The sequence below is a fragment of the Pimephales promelas genome, chromosome 13, assembly GCF_988280905.1.
Source record: "Pimephales promelas chromosome 13, fPimPro1.hap1.1, whole genome shotgun sequence".
In the NCBI taxonomy this organism is placed as follows: Eukaryota; Metazoa; Chordata; class Actinopteri; order Cypriniformes; family Leuciscidae; genus Pimephales; species Pimephales promelas.
Genome location: NC_142781.1, coordinates 27477597 through 27495154, shown reverse-complemented (window position 1 = coordinate 27495154; position 17558 = coordinate 27477597). Strand labels below are relative to the sequence as shown.

The 17558-nt window shown below is 39.6% G+C and overlaps 1 protein-coding gene across 3 annotated transcripts in view; it reads left to right on the top strand.

Moving 5' to 3' along the window:
• The window catches only part of hivep2a (HIVEP zinc finger 2a), a 72363-nt gene extending 55507 nt beyond the window's left edge, over positions 1–16856 (top strand). For all 3 annotated transcript variants that reach the window (XM_089118794.1, XM_039692607.2, XM_089118793.1), the window contains 6 exons: positions 5583–10680; positions 11202–11353; positions 12109–12284; positions 12536–12637; positions 12834–13744; positions 14488–16856. In XM_089118794.1, coding sequence (XP_088974920.1) covers positions 5854–10680; positions 11202–11353; positions 12109–12284; positions 12536–12637; positions 12834–13744; positions 14488–15252 — 6933 coding nt within the window. In that variant the 5' untranslated portion in view covers positions 5583–5853 and the 3' untranslated portion in view covers positions 15253–16856. The remainder of the gene's footprint in view (positions 1–5582; positions 10681–11201; positions 11354–12108; positions 12285–12535; positions 12638–12833; positions 13745–14487) is intronic.
• The last annotated feature ends 702 nt before the right edge of the window (positions 16857–17558 follow it).

Genomic DNA, 17558 nt, shown 5'->3' with positions numbered 1-17558 from the left:
GCAATATACCGGAATTGGCATTAACCGTAGTATTTAAAACAAATAGTACACATATTATTATATGATAAACAATCCAGCACCAGTATCAACATCCCAACGTACATTAGGTGGCGGTATTGCAACTGAACGCTGGTTGCCATCTGTCGTAATACACAAGCAGACACAGCGCGTAGCTGCTACTACTACTGTGTAAAGGCACAGACTGATCTCATGAAATGGCGTGTGTATGACGCCAAATCGTATTTCAATTTTTGGCGTGCTATCAACACGCATAATCGCTTTTCAGCGTGTTTATCAACGCCGTTGACTTAACGTTACATTACTGTATATATAAATATATGACCTACCCCAACCCCGTCCCTAAACCTACCCGTCACTGGGCTTAATACCATTTATGAGTCTTCCCCTACCATCCTAGGAAAACAAATATCGCTCCCCAGATATAACATTTTTCTTCGTTTCGCTCGGACATTTAACAGCGTGTACATACACGCGGAATCACTCAGACATTTAACGGCGTAGACATACACGCGGATAGCTCAAAATGCATATAGATAACACGCCACTTGACTTGAAAGTGGCGTGTATGTTTACGCAAAAGTCATGATGTCATGTTGAAAGGCAGGTAGTCAGATATGACAGGAATTGTGACGCTATACAGGCAATAAATCTCTGGTATTTGAGCTCTGGTCTGAACTGCAAGTACGGCTGTATTTTTTCAGAAGGCTTTGAAGGCATTGTAGCTATTGTTGCGTAGCGAGTTATGGAAGTCCTGTGCCCTTGGAATGTGATTGTGATATTGCCGATGTGTAGAACTCCCCTATGCTGACCATCTGGACATGATTTTAACAGGCCTGTGTCTCTGCACTGGCCTCTCACCCGGCTGCATGTGGAGTTGGATGAGTCGCCTGCCCAAGATTCAACTTTGGAGTCTTAATGAGGAGTCAGTATGACACTCCAGGGGGCTGACTCACACACATTTTGGGTGATACATCCTCTGGTCCTGCTAACACAGACCAAAATCACACCGTAAAAGTTGCTGGATTAGCAAAAAGTGAATCTTGCGGGGAGCTGAGATAAACTGCAAAGACGAAAGTTCTGTGCGAGTGAAGGAAAAGGTAATGTGAGGATAGCATTAGTGGGCCATAATTCAGGATTGTCAAAGAAATTTCCTTTATTTGAGCAAACGGACGGTGGATTTATTCAGTTATAGGAAGTTAAATAAAAGAACAGCTATTGAGATCCTTCCAGCATGCAGTCGAGGTTGCTTGAATAATTGCTTTGAATAGACATGTGCCAGTTCCTTTAAAACCTTTATTGTGGTGTCCATACTTCAATCTATTTTCAGACTCATTTTCAACTGCTCTGTGCCAGATGATAAAGCTCGGTTGGAGTAGTAAAAGTTGCCTCCATCACTAATGAGTTGGGATAGCTGGAACAAGAGCCATGGAAAATCAACTCAGCAACCTCTCCTCCTCTGCAAGAGTAGTGGTATTCGTGCACACTTGAAATTCCCTCATGGCAGTAAAGTTCCTCTTGAGACAACCAAGCAAGGTGTAAGCAAAATTTAGATGCATGACAACAAGACAAATACAAATAAGGTGCAAAATAAAGTTTAAGGGAGTGACCACCATTTCTTTAGCAGTAGGAATTTGTCACTATAACCTCTATAACCACTGAATTGAAACAATTAGCAACTTGTTGAATTATTCAGTGTCTGTCCTACAAGGAACAACAATTGTCCCACTTTGGACTCGAAATGAGATCTGGCTTGTGTACCTCCCAGCATCGTGGCTGTGATGTCATGGGGGAGTAGACAAAAGGTGGAACCCAATCTCTGGAACATACCGCTCAGTGTCCAGGTGCACCTCAGTGAACTACATGATCTAGTAACACTGTCTGCCTCCAAAGAGTCCATTAGCTTAAGTATGTAAACTACAGTCACATACATATTTCCTAATTCTTTGAGTCATTTGAACTACTGAATTTTCAGATCTTTGTACTTCTTTTGTATCTTTATACCAACATATGATATCACACCATAAGGGCTTTGGACTGCAAAACCTCCCTTTAAAAGTGGGGAGCAGTAAATGGACAAGCTTGACTGAATTACTCTAGTTGTTTACTGCTATAACCCTGTAACTTTGGCTGGAGCTAAACAGCCAGGCAGCTGATAATCACAATGCCTATTATAGAGTATGACTCAGAATATTTTAAGAACATACTTTGGCAAAATACCCTTTTTTTTTTTCTTTTTTTTTAGGTCTGCTCCTATTTTATTATTTATTTAGTTATTAATTTATATATTTATTTGTTTCCTGATGGTGTCCTGTGGTGAACTTCTGGGAGATTAGGCAATTCCACTGCATAATGGCTTTAAATTCGATGGCACTAAAAAGACAGGGAGTCTCCCTTCAGCTGAAAAGGATATCCAAATGGCTTAGAATGTGACATAATGCTGCTCCAAATCCTTTTAGGACTGCTGCACCATGCAGCACTCCTTGACAAACAGACTTTGAGAAGACTGATGTTAATCCTCTCACTGGAATCTGACAGCAGAACTGTAAAATGCATAATCCTTGCATTAGATTAGGTGGTGTATTTTTTATTTATGAGCAAGTGTCCTCATAAAAGTTTTGATGTTCTTTATTATACTGGTATTGTGTATCCAGTGTGGAGGCCTTGCTGTGGCCTGAGGCTACAAACCTCCTACACTTTGTATGTTTCAATGGGGCAGGAAGATGAGTGGCATGGCAGACGGCAGTGTACTGATCTCAGCCATGCAAGGATCACAATAATCTTTGGGTTTAAACAAGTTTCATAATCATCTAACAACATGGGGTGGTTGAAAAATATGTTTTGAGCAATGTGTGTGAAACAGGACATACAGTACTGTAGATTCATAGGGTCAACAGTAGCAGATAACTTCATGCCATGTCATGTTAGATTTTTGTAACCTCTTTTGGTTTATATAATATGACTTAGTCATGCTATTCCAAATTCGGATTTCCTGTGAATAGAGGCAGTGCTCTTATCCTCTTCACAGTGTGTCCCACACGTGTGCTCTCAAATTAAAAGCACATCCTTTTGCCTCTTAAAAATATGATTAAAGGGGTAGTTGATTGCGATTTCACTTTTTTCATTTTAAATAGTGTGTAATGTTGCTGTTGGTGAATGAACAGTGTCTGCAAAGTTGCTGTGCTGAAAGTTAAGCAGAGATATCGTCTTTTAAAAAAGTTTAATGCTTACAAAAACGACTCCAATGGGACTCCAGCATGTATAATTTCAGACATAGTCTAATGCTTTAGTTTTATCAAGGACGTTATCAAATCCCAGTGCTGGCTTTAATAGCCACTTAGTTATGTTATTTCGTGTGTCTATGACAAATGCGTACAAACATTTTGGACCTGAATTTGTAATTATGTACTAATTTTGTAAATGTATTTTCCATGTCTACTTTATGACGTAATTTTGCGATTTGATTGAGGACGTAAACCAATGTCAACGCTGTTTGTTTTTAGTAGCCAGTTAGTTTGATGCCTATTTTGTGTGTATAAAGTTTAAAAATATATATATATATGTAATCGCAACAGCAAACTTCAGCTGAATAGATGAACGGTTGTTCATTATATGGATAAAACAATAACTTAAAAAACAGTATTACTCTGTCATTTATTCAGTTATATTAAATGTTTAATCAGGAGAAAACCATATCTCAAAAGCTAACAAGCAGCAGTAGCATTTTCAAGTAACAGCGTATCAAAATTATTATATAATAATAGAATAGAATAGAACATAATAATAATAATAATTACCATTCAGAAACGTTTTGTAAGAGCCATGTTTGGGGAGGTTCTGCTTGACTCTCTTCATCGCCGCTTTCTGGGTCTGATTCTGGCTCAAACTGATGCGGCAGTATGACACCATTATTTACATTTGACCTGAGCACATGCAACTTTGGCCCGTAAAGGTAATGGCTGTGAAGTTTCTGTACAATGTGCACTATGCAGTTTAGCCAATTACAACACCCCAGCCCAACTAACCAATCTTAGCCTATTGCCTGTTTCTGAGGGAGTGGTTTCATGGAATCAGAAAGTCAACCGGTCGTTCAAATGACAGGGGAGAAAGCGGTTTATAATAAAGGTGAAATTTATGAAAAATAAGGCTTTAAAAAAATAAATAATAATAAATAACACATATCTGTGCAGCACAGTACTACTTAAATCATGTATTGACACTATAGAGCTACGAAACAAGCATGAATGATAAAGTGCATGATGATAAAAATAAGTTAAGTGCAATAAGCAGCAAAATAGAACACATTATTGAATGCAGTACAGTTGACTTTACAGTTGACACACCCATAGATCAAGCAAAAGATAAAAGCACCTGTTGAAAAATCATGAAAACTTTTTTGGGTCGGTTTTGATTAAGTGAACGGAAACATTTGGGAGAAGACCGGATTTCAATATATTGGATCCTTTTATAGGTCTTGGAGTGACATCAGCTAGTATCTGTAGCAGTATCTGTAGTTCCATCCTGTGTCAATGTTCTGAAAGCCTCACTAATATACATAATCGGGCAGAAATTTTGTTGTGCATGTTGTTGTAGAAAACAATGCCTGACAAAGCTGCTATACATTTAAAATCACTGCTTTTAACAACAACTGAGGAGTTCAACAACTCATGGTTTGTCTTGGTTTGTGAACACATATTTTCCTGTGTCAGGCATAGAAGAAATATGAAAACAAAATTAACCAAAAGTTAATGTTTCAAGTGCTATAAATACCAGTGGTTTTTCTGGCCTGCTATTTTTAGTGCTCACATCGCCTTCCAGACACCAGCGTCACACAGTTTCCTCACTTATACTCAGGCAGCGCTGTCTGTTGCAATCAGAATGAGGCTAAAGATGTGTATGAGATTAAAATACACATCATACAGCGGCTTCCCTTTAAAAACACATCCATGTTCTATTTATTGCTTTTATTGCTGTAAAGTTGTACAAAAAGTTGTCTAAAGTTGTACTGTATATTGGTGTTGTATTTCGGTCTGTAATGCTCCCACCTTTGTCCTTAAGTGTTCACAGTGTTCATGTTTTTAAAAGCTTAGAGAACTCTTAAGGAACAAAATGCTTAGAGTTTGCCCTTTAAACACCCACCCACACTACTTCGAATGTCATTTGCATTCCTTGGGCTATTTTTAAATGTTTGTGTCACTTTAGGAAATGAGTGGGCAATGTTGTTAATGATGACTCACGAGCAGAGGGAGGTGGCAGCTCCTCTGCATCAGTTCATTGAAAACTCTCGACACACTTGCTAGGCAAGAAGTGCACATCTGTGCAGCTGCCTAGATATCAAAATAAATAAAACAAAAAGCAAGATGTAATTGTAGTATGATGAGGAAGAGTCACATGATCAACCACCATACTGTTTTGTTTAGACATAGAGTAATATGACTTTTTTAGATATAAACTTTCAAAATCTTAAGGTAGTAGTGTTAAATGTAGTACTTACTTTAATACATTTAGAATCTTTGTCTAAAAAGCAATATTTAAACTTTGGTTTTATTTTCTCTCTCTTATAGATACTGAAACATTGGAGGTCTTTAAACAGAAGAGGAACACGTTTGGATGTAACAAGTGAACGGACTGCTGAAATGAGTGATGGAAAGAACCTGGCCTGATTGTCACAGAGGGACATAATTTATATTTTAAAGTGGAGCGACACTTGAACTATGGAAGTGGAAGGACCTTTTATTTAGGAGTCACTTAAGTAACTCATCTGGCATGACAGCGTACATGAATGAAATATAGCAAACAGCCATCTTAAGAAACCCCATTGAAGTAATAATAAAAATGGAGCCACATGAACCTGCCATTGGCCAAAAATGCACCAAGGAGCAACGGGACAAGAACCTCTTACAAAGAAAATGGGTCTCTGAGCCTTCTGCTGTAACAAAAAGAAGTACCTTTGCAGATCCAGATGTTAAAAGACACTCGCATCGTGAGCAAAGTCTTACTAGTGGGACAAGCCTTGCAAGCTCAACTCAAAAGTTTAGCTCTGGAAAGCTGATGTCATCTGCAGTGACACACTCATCACAAGAAAGTCAATTTCAACAGGTTTTTCCTCGGCCTTACTCCTACCAATTGCCACATTCATACCCGCAAGAGCCTTTCCTTGGAGGTGCAAAGCCACAACCTGGGTTAGAGGCCTGGCCTTTCTCTGGTCAACTGCAACCAGATGATATGTTTCCTATTCACTCCCGCTCTCATGGAGTATTTCCCCGTCAGAAGTCTCCAGCTGGTTTTGGCCAGTTTCCCCAATCTGGACCCGAGCAGCCAGATGAAAGTCATAAGAAGGAACAAAAACCCAAGAAGCCAGGAAAGTACATATGTCACTACTGTGGCAGGGCATGTGCTAAACCCAGTGTGCTCAAAAAACACATCCGGTCCCACACAGGGGAGCGTCCTTATCCCTGTGTTCCATGTGGTTTCTCATTCAAAACCAAGAGCAATTTGTATAAACATAGAAAGTCTCATGCTCATGCTATCAAAGCAGGACTTGTTCCGTTCTCTGAGCTAGCAACTCGAACAGACACTGATCAGGCATCTTCAGTTGGGGAAGCAGAAGCACACTCTGATGGTGAACAAAGCACAGACACTGATGAAGAAACTGCAGAAGGGGCAATGTTCCCTGAAAAACGTAGCCCCCAGATATCATTCGAGTCTGACAAGAGCCAAATGGAAAGGGGACCAGCATATGCAGACCCTGCAGAGGAACTGTCCGTGGCATCTATGAAAGTGCCTATCTTAATTGTTCCAAAACAAGGGGTTCCATCACCTGCCACAGAGTGTCCCCAGTTTACAGACATTAAAGGTTCAGTTATTGGTGGACAGATGGGCAGAGGAGATGAGTCTCATACAGTGAAACAGAAACTTGCCTTAAGACTCACTGAGAAAAAGGACCAGGATTCAGAGCAGTCACAAAATCTCTTAAGCCCCCACAGCAAAGGTAGCACTGATTCTGGCTATTTTTCCCGCTCAGAGAGCGCTGAACAGCAGATCAGTCCACCCAACACCAATGTAAAGACATATGAAGAGATAATGTTTGGAAGAACTTGGTACCACAGAACCAACTCCAGATCTAGACAATCAGTCACAGTTGGGATGGTAGCTATTGCTAGTCAAGACACTAATATCAACAAGTCTAGTGCCATGCAGGAGTTGGCCATGGGAAAGATATCAGAGGGTCATGTATTTTATCAAAGTGACTTTGCAGAATTAGTTGCTGGATGTGACCCAAAGCATTATCATGTTGGCTCTTGCCAAACTAACACAGGTCTTCTTGAAGCACCCTCCGATTCAGGGCCACTTATTAGAAGCAACTCAATGCCAACACCTTCTCCTACCAACCTCAATGTCCCACCAAGTCTAAGAGGGAGTCACTCATTTGATGAGATGATGACCCAAGATGACGTCTTTTACACAGCAGCTGTGGGGTTAAAGAGGTTAAGGAGACAGGGTGCATTTGAACACTCTGCCCAAGAAGGGCATGGAGAGTCTGAGAACTATGGGAAGATCACAGGTCTGATCTCAAGTTTGAAAATGGGAGAGAGGGGGTCTTTGATGCCAGAATTTAAAGGCTCTGGCTCAGAAATGGCATGCCCAGAAGTACGTACAGCATACCCTTCATATGGTACAACCACAAGAAAACGGCGCATGAAAAAGAGTGTTGGTGAAGAAGAAGATTGCCTTGGACAAGATGATGGCAGTCAGACTGGCTCTACTGAAATGACAGGGGACTATGACCTAAGACAAGGAAGTCAAGATTCTGCCAAGACTGCTCCTGCTAGTAAGGGATCCATGTTTAGAGCACACAGTCCATCAGACAGTTTTGAAAGAGGCTCGTGTATAACTCCAGAGGATGTGGTACTTGTTCAAGACTCAGACACAAAGACTGCTGGAAATGTAATATCTGTCATTCAACATACTAATTCGCTGAGCAGGCCAAACTCATTTGAGAAGACTGAATCCATTGATCATCCATTTTATCAGCCAGAAAAGCATGCAGGACATCTTTCTGAGCAATCAGACACAGACATCATTGATGATGTGCAGAGCCCTGAATCTCATCATAGATCAGAAAGCATGGAACATCAGCAGCAGGGTGACAATGAGCATGGATCTTTCTCTAACCCATTGTATCATATGCCCCACAAACTTGTACGACAACCCAACATTCAAGTGCCTGAAATAAGAGTTACAGAAGAGCCTGACAAACCAGAAAAAGAACCTGAAGTACCAGTGAAAGAACCAGAGAAACATGTTGAGGAATTTCAGTGGCCACAAAGGAGTGAAACATTGTCCCAGCTTCCTGCAGAGAAGCTACCCCCAAAGAAGAAACGTCTGCGTCTCGCAGATATGGAGCACTCTTCTGGGGAGTCAAGCTTTGAGTCCACTTGTACTAGCCTTTCAAGAAGCCCTAGTCAAGATAGTAACTTATCTCATAGCTCAAGTTTTTCAATGTCTTTTGACAGAGAAGAAAGCATCAAATCTGTGTCCCCAACTAAACAAGATGACTTTGCTAAGCAGTCTGAGTACTTAACTGTTCCTGGCAGTGGCCATTCTCTGTCTATACCAGGCCATCATCAAAGAGAGATGCGACGCTCCTCATCAGAGCAGGCACCCTGTGCTTTGCCCACTGAAGTACCAGAAATACGTAGTAAGTCATTTGATTATGGAAGTCTTTCAACCGGTTCAAGACAAGGAGAAGTCTATGCAAGTGCTTCAGCTATGAAGGAGCGTAGACGAGGTTACTTGGTTAGACAGGCATCTCTCAGTGTTTATCCTGAAGTAGTGGTTCAAGAGCCAATCTCAGAGTTGAATATCAAACAAGAGCATTCTGACCACGTTTCTCAAGCTGCTCCAATTGGTACATCCTATTGTGTAACTAGTGACATGGCAAGACCCAGAAGAGCTACACAGTCAGTTCTAGGATCGCATCACTTGCTGCAACAAAGCATCAGTGAGGACAGCCAATCTGAGGATCTTTTCCAGAACGCTCCTCGTTTGCCTGCGCAGCTTTCATCAGATAGTGAGCATTCAGTGCATGAGCACATGACCCAGGATGTAATTCAACACTCTTCACTTCAGAGCAACCTGGCAACCTCACCCTTTTTGCCATTTCAGCCAATGCTCTGGCATTCTGAATCAAAACAAAGGAATAAGCAGCACCTGGCGTTCCAGACACATCAGTTACAGAAACTGCATATCAAACAGCCAAATCTACAGCCCATTATACAGAAACCATACCAACCTCCTCATCAAATTCAAGTGCAAACAGACTCAAAAACCGATGGGGCAAGTCACAACTATCCATATCCCTCAAGAGCCTCCCCACAGCAGCTTGGGGTCTTGTCATCTAAAGTGCTGACAACAAGCTTCTTACAACAAGTTCAGCCTATCTTTGCTACTCAAAGTGCAGGTTCACAATCATCACTCCCTGGAATGCTGGTCCCAGTCAGGATCCAGACAAATGTGCCATCGTATAGTAGTGTTATGTATACAAGTGTTTCACAAATTCTTGTCACTCATGCTCAGAGCACAAATTCTATCAGAGTTCTATGCACAGACAATATGTCGACAGCTTCACTTCCAGGCACTGCATCAAAGCACCAAGTTGGCATCAATTTATCCAAAATATTAGGACATTCAGAAGGGTCCTTAAATTTCCCAATATGGAAAGTTCCTGAATATTTACCAGGGAGCCTTAATACTGGAATTCCTTTGTCTCTGACGTCAGGAACTATCTCTACTACAGATGCTTCTTCTAGTATCGGGGGGAGCAAGAGAATGTTGTCGCCAGCTAGCAGTCTTGAGCTTTTTATTGAAACCAAACAACAGAAACGGGTTAAGGAAGAGAAGATGTATGGACAGATAGTGAAAGAGCTTAGTGCAGTTGAGCTGAGCAATTCTTGTGCACCGAAAGATAAGTCCCCCAATCCTGAATTTTCAAAGAGAGATGACTCCATAGATGAACAAGAGAGGATGTCCTCTTCCCCTCCCACTGATTTCTTGTCATCGAAATTCCTTGGGTACCCCTCTACACCTCATTTACCTGACGTGCCTCCAAAAGACAACTTCATTCCACCCTTGCAAATTATTACAAATGTGGCTAGCAGAGCAGATTCCCCAGAAGAGCTTGATGTAGATGAGTCTACCCCAGAGGCAAGCTCAAGCCCACAATCAGTAATTTCCTCGAGTGATTCTCCAGAAGAATCCAAGCAGAACATGGGTAACAAGTTTCCAGTAAACATGCTGGTGCAGCTAGCTGCCAATCAGGGTGGTGGAGCTGTTGGTAGCACTCTCCTACTCACTGACCTGGCAGATGTCCATCAGTTTTTTCAATTCCCAAGTCTTCGCACACCAACTAGTGTCAGCTGGTGCTTCTTAAATTATACCAAGCCAAATTATGCACACACAACTCCCCTAACCTCTGTGTATGGTTCTTGGTGTGTCAGCTCTTACAACCCCAACCCACTCAACCTCAGCACCAAGGCCACCCTGGCACTTCTTCGGTCCAAACAGAGGAATAACACAGAGATGTATACAATGGCTGCTATGCATCAACCTGGCACTGGAAAACTTGTTTCATCTCTCCGGTGGAAACAGAAGTTTGAGCAGGTAGTCCTGACTTTCCTAAAATATACGTTCCTAAATTTAATTGAATAAGTATATATTTACACATAACCATATACATTTAATTATATTTTGTTACTGTTTGTGAGTAAATACCTATTCTAGAGCATTTAAACAGATATAGACAGATAATACAGTGATATATTGTGAAAAAATGTTGTTTACGACTTTAAAACTGTAAAATTTGGAAATGCTATATATTTTGCAAAAAGATGGGATAGTTCACTATGACTCAGTTTGGTTTGGGTCAGCCCAAAGTACAGTAAACCAACTATATATAGTTAAAGAAACAATACAAATTTCAGCAAATTTTCTCTATTCTTCAGTTATCACAAAAATTTTAGGGAAAGCAGACTTTTGTATTTATTAATATAATTTGTTATTGTCAAAAAAATAAAGTTGCCAGTTGCTCATTTTTAAATTTCTCAGATAATAAGATACGTAACAAGAAAATGCTTATGGTTTTAGGGATCATTATTCAAACTGTTTTCTGTTTACAATTCCAGTTAACGCCTGAGCTTATACAGTTTGATGTTGGAAAGTTTGGGAAGAAAATGAAGGGAATTAGCTCAAGAGACAGGGGAAAAGAGGACCATGGAGAAAAAGAAGCTTCTTCAAAGCAGGCTGAACCCACTCGCATCAAAATCTTTGAAGGAGGGTATGTGAAGATGTATGGTTATTTTTGAACATCTATCTGAGTGTTCTTTATAGAAGATGAGACTCCCCCTTTTATAAAATCCAATTAAATTTTAATACTGCTGGGAAATAAATATTAGAAGCTGAGGAATCAAAACATCAATCTCAAATCAACATACACATTAATTTAATGGTGCCTAAATCGGTTAAAACTAAAACAGCTGAAAAGTGTATGACTACAACATGACTAGTTTTATTTAAAGGGGTCATGAACTGGCTTTTTACATTTTATTATATTGTTGTCTGAGGTCAACTTATGACATTCGCTTGGTTTTTGCATTCAAAAACATCAAAATGAATAAGTAATAGGTTATTTTGTACCCAAGTTGTGAGCCTACCTGAAAAACGGACAGTTTTAATAAATAAATAAATGAAATGAACATGGTATCTATTAGATAGCATTATTTGATTCTTAGTAATATTATTGTTTTGTGTTTTTGTATCATAATATAGATTACACACGTATTCTGGACATGCATGTGCCTTTGATGTACATTTAAAATGAAACTCATATTTTTAAAATATTTGGTGCTCTATATAATATTATCCTGCGCTGGAGCAAAAACTTAAATCGATACAGCTATGAAAATAAAAGAATTATGCCTTCCAAATATTACATATATTGCATTACATTCATTTCTCATCAGCAACATTCTCCAATATATTTGATACCTTCCAATAATGTTAATATTAACCCTTGCCTTGTTTTTATTTCAGGTACAAATCCAATGAAGACTATGTTTATGTGCGTGGCCGAGGCCGGGGAAAGTACATCTGTGAGGAGTGCGGGATACGCTGCAAAAAGCCAAGCATGCTGAAGAAACATATTCGCACACACACAGATGTCAGGCCATATGTCTGCAAGTTTTGCAACTTTGCTTTTAAAACAAAAGGTGGGTTTTCTTATCCTTATTCATTTCCAATAACAACACATACAAATACAAATACACATAGTGTCTTATAGTTTGAATAAAACCATGGTTCATATAAATTGTAAGAAATGTAACATAAGATATTTGTACTTTTTTATTAGAATAAATTGAGGGTTAGACATAATTTTGGGTATGCCAATGCAAGTTGGCAGACCCAAAATTACTTGGTATGCCAATGCAAGTATTTCAAACACTTTAAAATCTGTTTTCAGGAAACCTTACGAAACATATGAAGTCAAAAGCTCACATGAAAAAGTGCTTAGAGCTTGGTGTGTCAGTGACATCTGTGGATGAGGCGGAGACAGAAGAACCAGGTATGATTTTATTGAGAGGAGGACCCATTATTTCAATATATTTCCTTATTTCGAGCACAAGAGGCAAGGAACCCAGTAACCTTTTTAGGTTTAGGCATTTTTGTTCAAAAGAATAAATGAAACACTATTTGATACACAACAATGTTGACCTGTTGAAGTCATTTGAGAATCTGTGCTACTGTTCATGTTTTCCCAGACACCACTGAAGAGGCCCAAAGAGCATCAGGGAAGATGGGCATGTCAGAGATAATGACAGAGCACCAATTCTCTGACGCTGATGACTCCGAGGGTGCTGAAGAGGATGGTGATGAAGTTGATGAAGATGAGGATGAGGATGACGAGTATGATGGGGATTCAACACCGAAAACACGGTCTCGAAGCACCAGCCCACAGCCATGTGCCATCCCCTCACACTCCATTACTGTCGCTGCATCACAAGAATCCACCCCAGAGGCACTGGCCTCCGTCTCCAAACAGCCTCTTTTCACTTATTTCACTAGTCTGCCCAGTATTCAGATCACCCAACTCATGGCACCCAGTGAGAAAGCTGGAGAGGCCCAGATGGCTGAATACCAGAAGCTCCTTCAAGGGGCTCTGGGCGAAGATCACAAAAACAGACTGGATGTGCCTAGCTCTATGGATGAAGACCTGGAACACAGCTCATCCTCCTTCGACTTCTCCTACTCCCACCTGTCTTCACCAGGCTGTGATTCCTCCCCTCTCCGAGAAAGCTCACCTTCCTCTAGGCGGTATCTGTCCCCTCGAAGGGACCTCTCCCCACGTGGCCGTTTGTCACCAAGGCGAGAAGCATCTCCCCTTAGGCATATCTCCCCCAGGCGGGATGTTTATAGAAGGGATCTGTCACCAAGGAGGGACCTTTCTCCTAGAGGACATCTCTCTCCCATCTCCCAGACAGGACGGCCGACATCCCCAGGAAGGGATCTCTCGGGTAGACTTTCTCCCAGAAGCCGCAGGGGCATGATCAGGCCTGTGTCCCCCAGGAGGGCTCTCCATTACCAAAGTGGCCAATGGGCGCCCAGCCCCAGTCCACATGCAGAGATGATATCATTAAGCCAAAAGACCAAGGGCCATGCAGAATTAGAGATGGTAAGTTATTGTACATGCCTCATAAACAGTTAAAAAATTATAGCTCCAGTTATTATTTAAAATTAATATAGCAGTAAACAGTGCACTAGCTAGGCAAAAATATCCAGTCCAACTCAAAATTACTTTGGCAAGTTTTCACTTTAGGGATAAAAAGTCATTGCTGTTCAAAATGAGTAATAATAATAATATTAATATGCCAAAGGAAAGGCAATATGAATTCAGTATATTTTGGGTTCTGAATGAAATGAGTGTGGACAATTGCAGTGATAGCCAGTTATGTCTCAAACAGGGCCCAACAAACAAATTGCCATCATACAACAGAATGGAGCATTTCTATTTATACTGTGTACTACAGTAGTTAATTAAGAACCCTCTGGAGAAAATGGGAAGCTGCAGTGTTCATACAGTGTATGCAGTGTAGTAATTCATTTCAATGCTACCTGTCTTGTTACCATGAAGCTAGGGGGATAATAAGACAAATGAGCAAGGTCTATTATCTAAGCTACGCTTGGCCCTATTGTTTTTCTTTGTGGTCTTGTTAAATTTTCCAAACTTTCCAAGAGGTCCAGTTTAAATAACCGTGAAACAGGCCCCAGATAAGCAGAATAAGTATTTCAAGAATTCTTTGCTACTCTTATCATCTGATGTGAATTTAGCTTCACAAGGATTTATTTGAACACTGCTTTTTTTTCTGGAATTTGACAATATGCAATGTAAATGAACCATGTCTTCCAACTATTTAGGACCAGCGAAAGACATCTTATCTTCAAGGGGATGCTCGCAACACAGATGCCTCCAGCATCCACCAGGGATTATTTAGCCACCTTCCCCTGCACTCCCAGCAACAGATCCGCACTCCGTTCTCCATGATACCCATTGGCGGCATCCAGATGGTCCATTCTGTGCCTGCTTCCGTCACAGGACATCCCCACCCTACACGCCTTCCCCTGCAGAAGAGCACCTCGGAGGAGTCCAGCACCAGTGAGGTGTCCTACCACCTTTCTGAGGGCAGAGGGCCCTCCAGCAAAGGCCCAGAAGACTCACCTCAACCCCATGAAAAATCCATGTCCCCCAAGGCTCCATCACCTTCCTCACAAAAGTCACGAGAGGACAGCACTGACATGTCTGACAAAGAAAGCAAGCAAGAAGAGTGCATCCAAACATGCACTAAGGCAATTGCATCGCTGTGCATCGCCTCTGAGGAAACCTCCGAAAAATCGTCAGCTCCCGTTGATCCTTACCATCAGCATACATTATCTCACTCACCCGCAGTTCAGCAAGACTGTACGCAGAGAGTGCAGCACTATTGCGGCTCAGAGATCAGTCACCTCCTACACTCCAGAGCAGAGAGCAGTGTGTCTGCCACATCAAAGACTCCCACAGCAAGCCATCCCACTCTCTACAACACAGAGACAGCAGAGCGAGTGTCTGGCCAACAGGGCCGTGAAAAGAGGCCAGCGGCCATAAAGAAAGGCAAAGATTTAAAGGACGCTATCAACAACAGGTGAACAAGAGTGGTAAATTATGCTTACACAAATTTTATATTTACAAATGTACATCCATGCGCGCACACACAAAGTCAGTCTTGAAAAAACAAGTGAACTGATTCCGTGGTTTTAATGTACATGTATAGCATGCCTTTTATATCATGGTTTGCTATCTCAACTATAATTACTTTCTTATTTAAAGTTTCAAAGAATACATACATATATATATATACTGCATATATATATACTGTATATATATATATATATATACACTATATATATATATATATATATATATATATTAACTTGTATATGAGCCTGACCAAAATTGCTTATAGACTTTGTCTGGTACTTTTAAAAAATGTACAGATGTGTGTGCCTTTTCTTTACTTTTTGCTTATATTCTTATAAGCATTAAACAGGAAGACGTGTAAATATATATATCGATTTTTGTGTACCCCGCTTTGTAATAAATGCAATTTACCGTCTTTTTGGACACTTTAGGTCTGAATGATGTGAAGTATCAATACATGTAAGGTTGCACTAAAACATATTTTTATATGTGTGAAATTAAATGGCTTTTGTGTACAGCAGCGATTCTATAATACTATTTATTGTATCTTGTTTCATAAATTGTACATTTTTCTTAATGTTGTGGATGCCTTTTCTATGTAAAGCATGGGTTTTGCTATTGCATAATTAGAGCAAAAATTATGTACATGTAATATGGCTTTATATATTAGAAGTATGTGTGCATATACTTCTCAGTAAACTGGCTTTATTTAGAATTCTATATAATATAAGTAAATGTTTATATACCTATATACAGAAAAAAAAAAACAATATATCTGCACATATGTTTTAGATTGACACCCGCATACAGTATGGTAGTTGGTTCTAAGTGCTTGTACCCTTCTCTTTCCTATTGGCTGGTAGGCTACACTAGTTGTGATTTCATCGTTCACATTTTAAATGTAGAACTGTTAAGCATTAAGCAAGTGAATCAACTTTCGCACTTCTGCATTTCCTCCACCACTTACTGAGGTAGATGTGAAAGGTATTTTGATCTTCTGTGAATTATGTTGCTTGAAGTACTTGACTTGTTGATGATTAGTATGGGAACATTCCAACAGATGTAAATATTGGATGCCTACGGTTACGCTCATAGCCATGCATATTCATACATTGAAGGAGTTCGTCATGGGCCATGTCATCAGTCCTCAAACACTTTTATAACTATACATACAAAAACTCCAATACCGAGAACTCCTAAAATGCACCTTATGTTTCTTAAACCTTCCTAAAGAATCCCAAATTATATCACCTTTAGTACTGGGATTGGAATTGGTTTTTATTTTTTATTTTATTTTTTATACAGGTTTTGAGTTGAAACAACCTAACTGAACTGGAGTATGGAGCCAGTGCACTCTTGTGTGTATATCTGTATTTTGTATTGTGTGTATATGATCTCTATGTAATTGACTCCTTTGACATTTTTGTCAGTAGTCCCTGCTATCCACTTAACTGTATTAACATGTCTTTTAAACCTAAGGTATCAAAAGCACAAATCATTGTATTGAAACAAACAAAAAAGAATAAAAGACAAACATAATTTAAAAAAAAAAGGGTATCTTTGTGATTTTCAGTGGAAAAACTATGTACTATATCAGTTTTGACGAATCACAGCACAGGTGAAAAAATTACAGATTGCTGTTTTCAAATAAATACAACTATTGCAACTATTGCATGTCCGTGATGTCTTAATGCTTTTCAAAAATGTAAAACTTCTGTAAAAAGAGAGGTGAAGAAAGCAGAAGACCAAACAAAGACTTTGAAAGGGATCAGATACATGATCAGATGGATGTCAGTACACAAAGACGTGTCTCGCATTGCTAATTTTAGCAGTCCGACTGTAGATAAAAACTGAATTGCCAAACCGTTAATACATGTTGACACAAGTAGGTTGATATGACATCTTTTGTGAATTTAGTAATATGATTAACCTATCAATCTTTGCTTTTTTATTTCTTTTTCTGATAGTCTTATCAGTCTTTCAAATTATTTTTAATCTCAACAGCAAGACAAGTAGTTTTAAACTTCTAATAATCATTGATGTTATCATTTGTGTTCTCTGAAAAGTTTATTATTTTGTAAGACAAAGTTTTAAAGTAAGATTGACCTTGACAGGGTGGCTACAGGTATAAACAATTTTAAATTTAAGACTTTTTAATACCACTTCTAAATTAAATTTAAGACCAAACTTACGATGGAAATATAAATTAAAACTGAAAATACACAGTAATGACAATAGCCAAGTGTCAATTGCG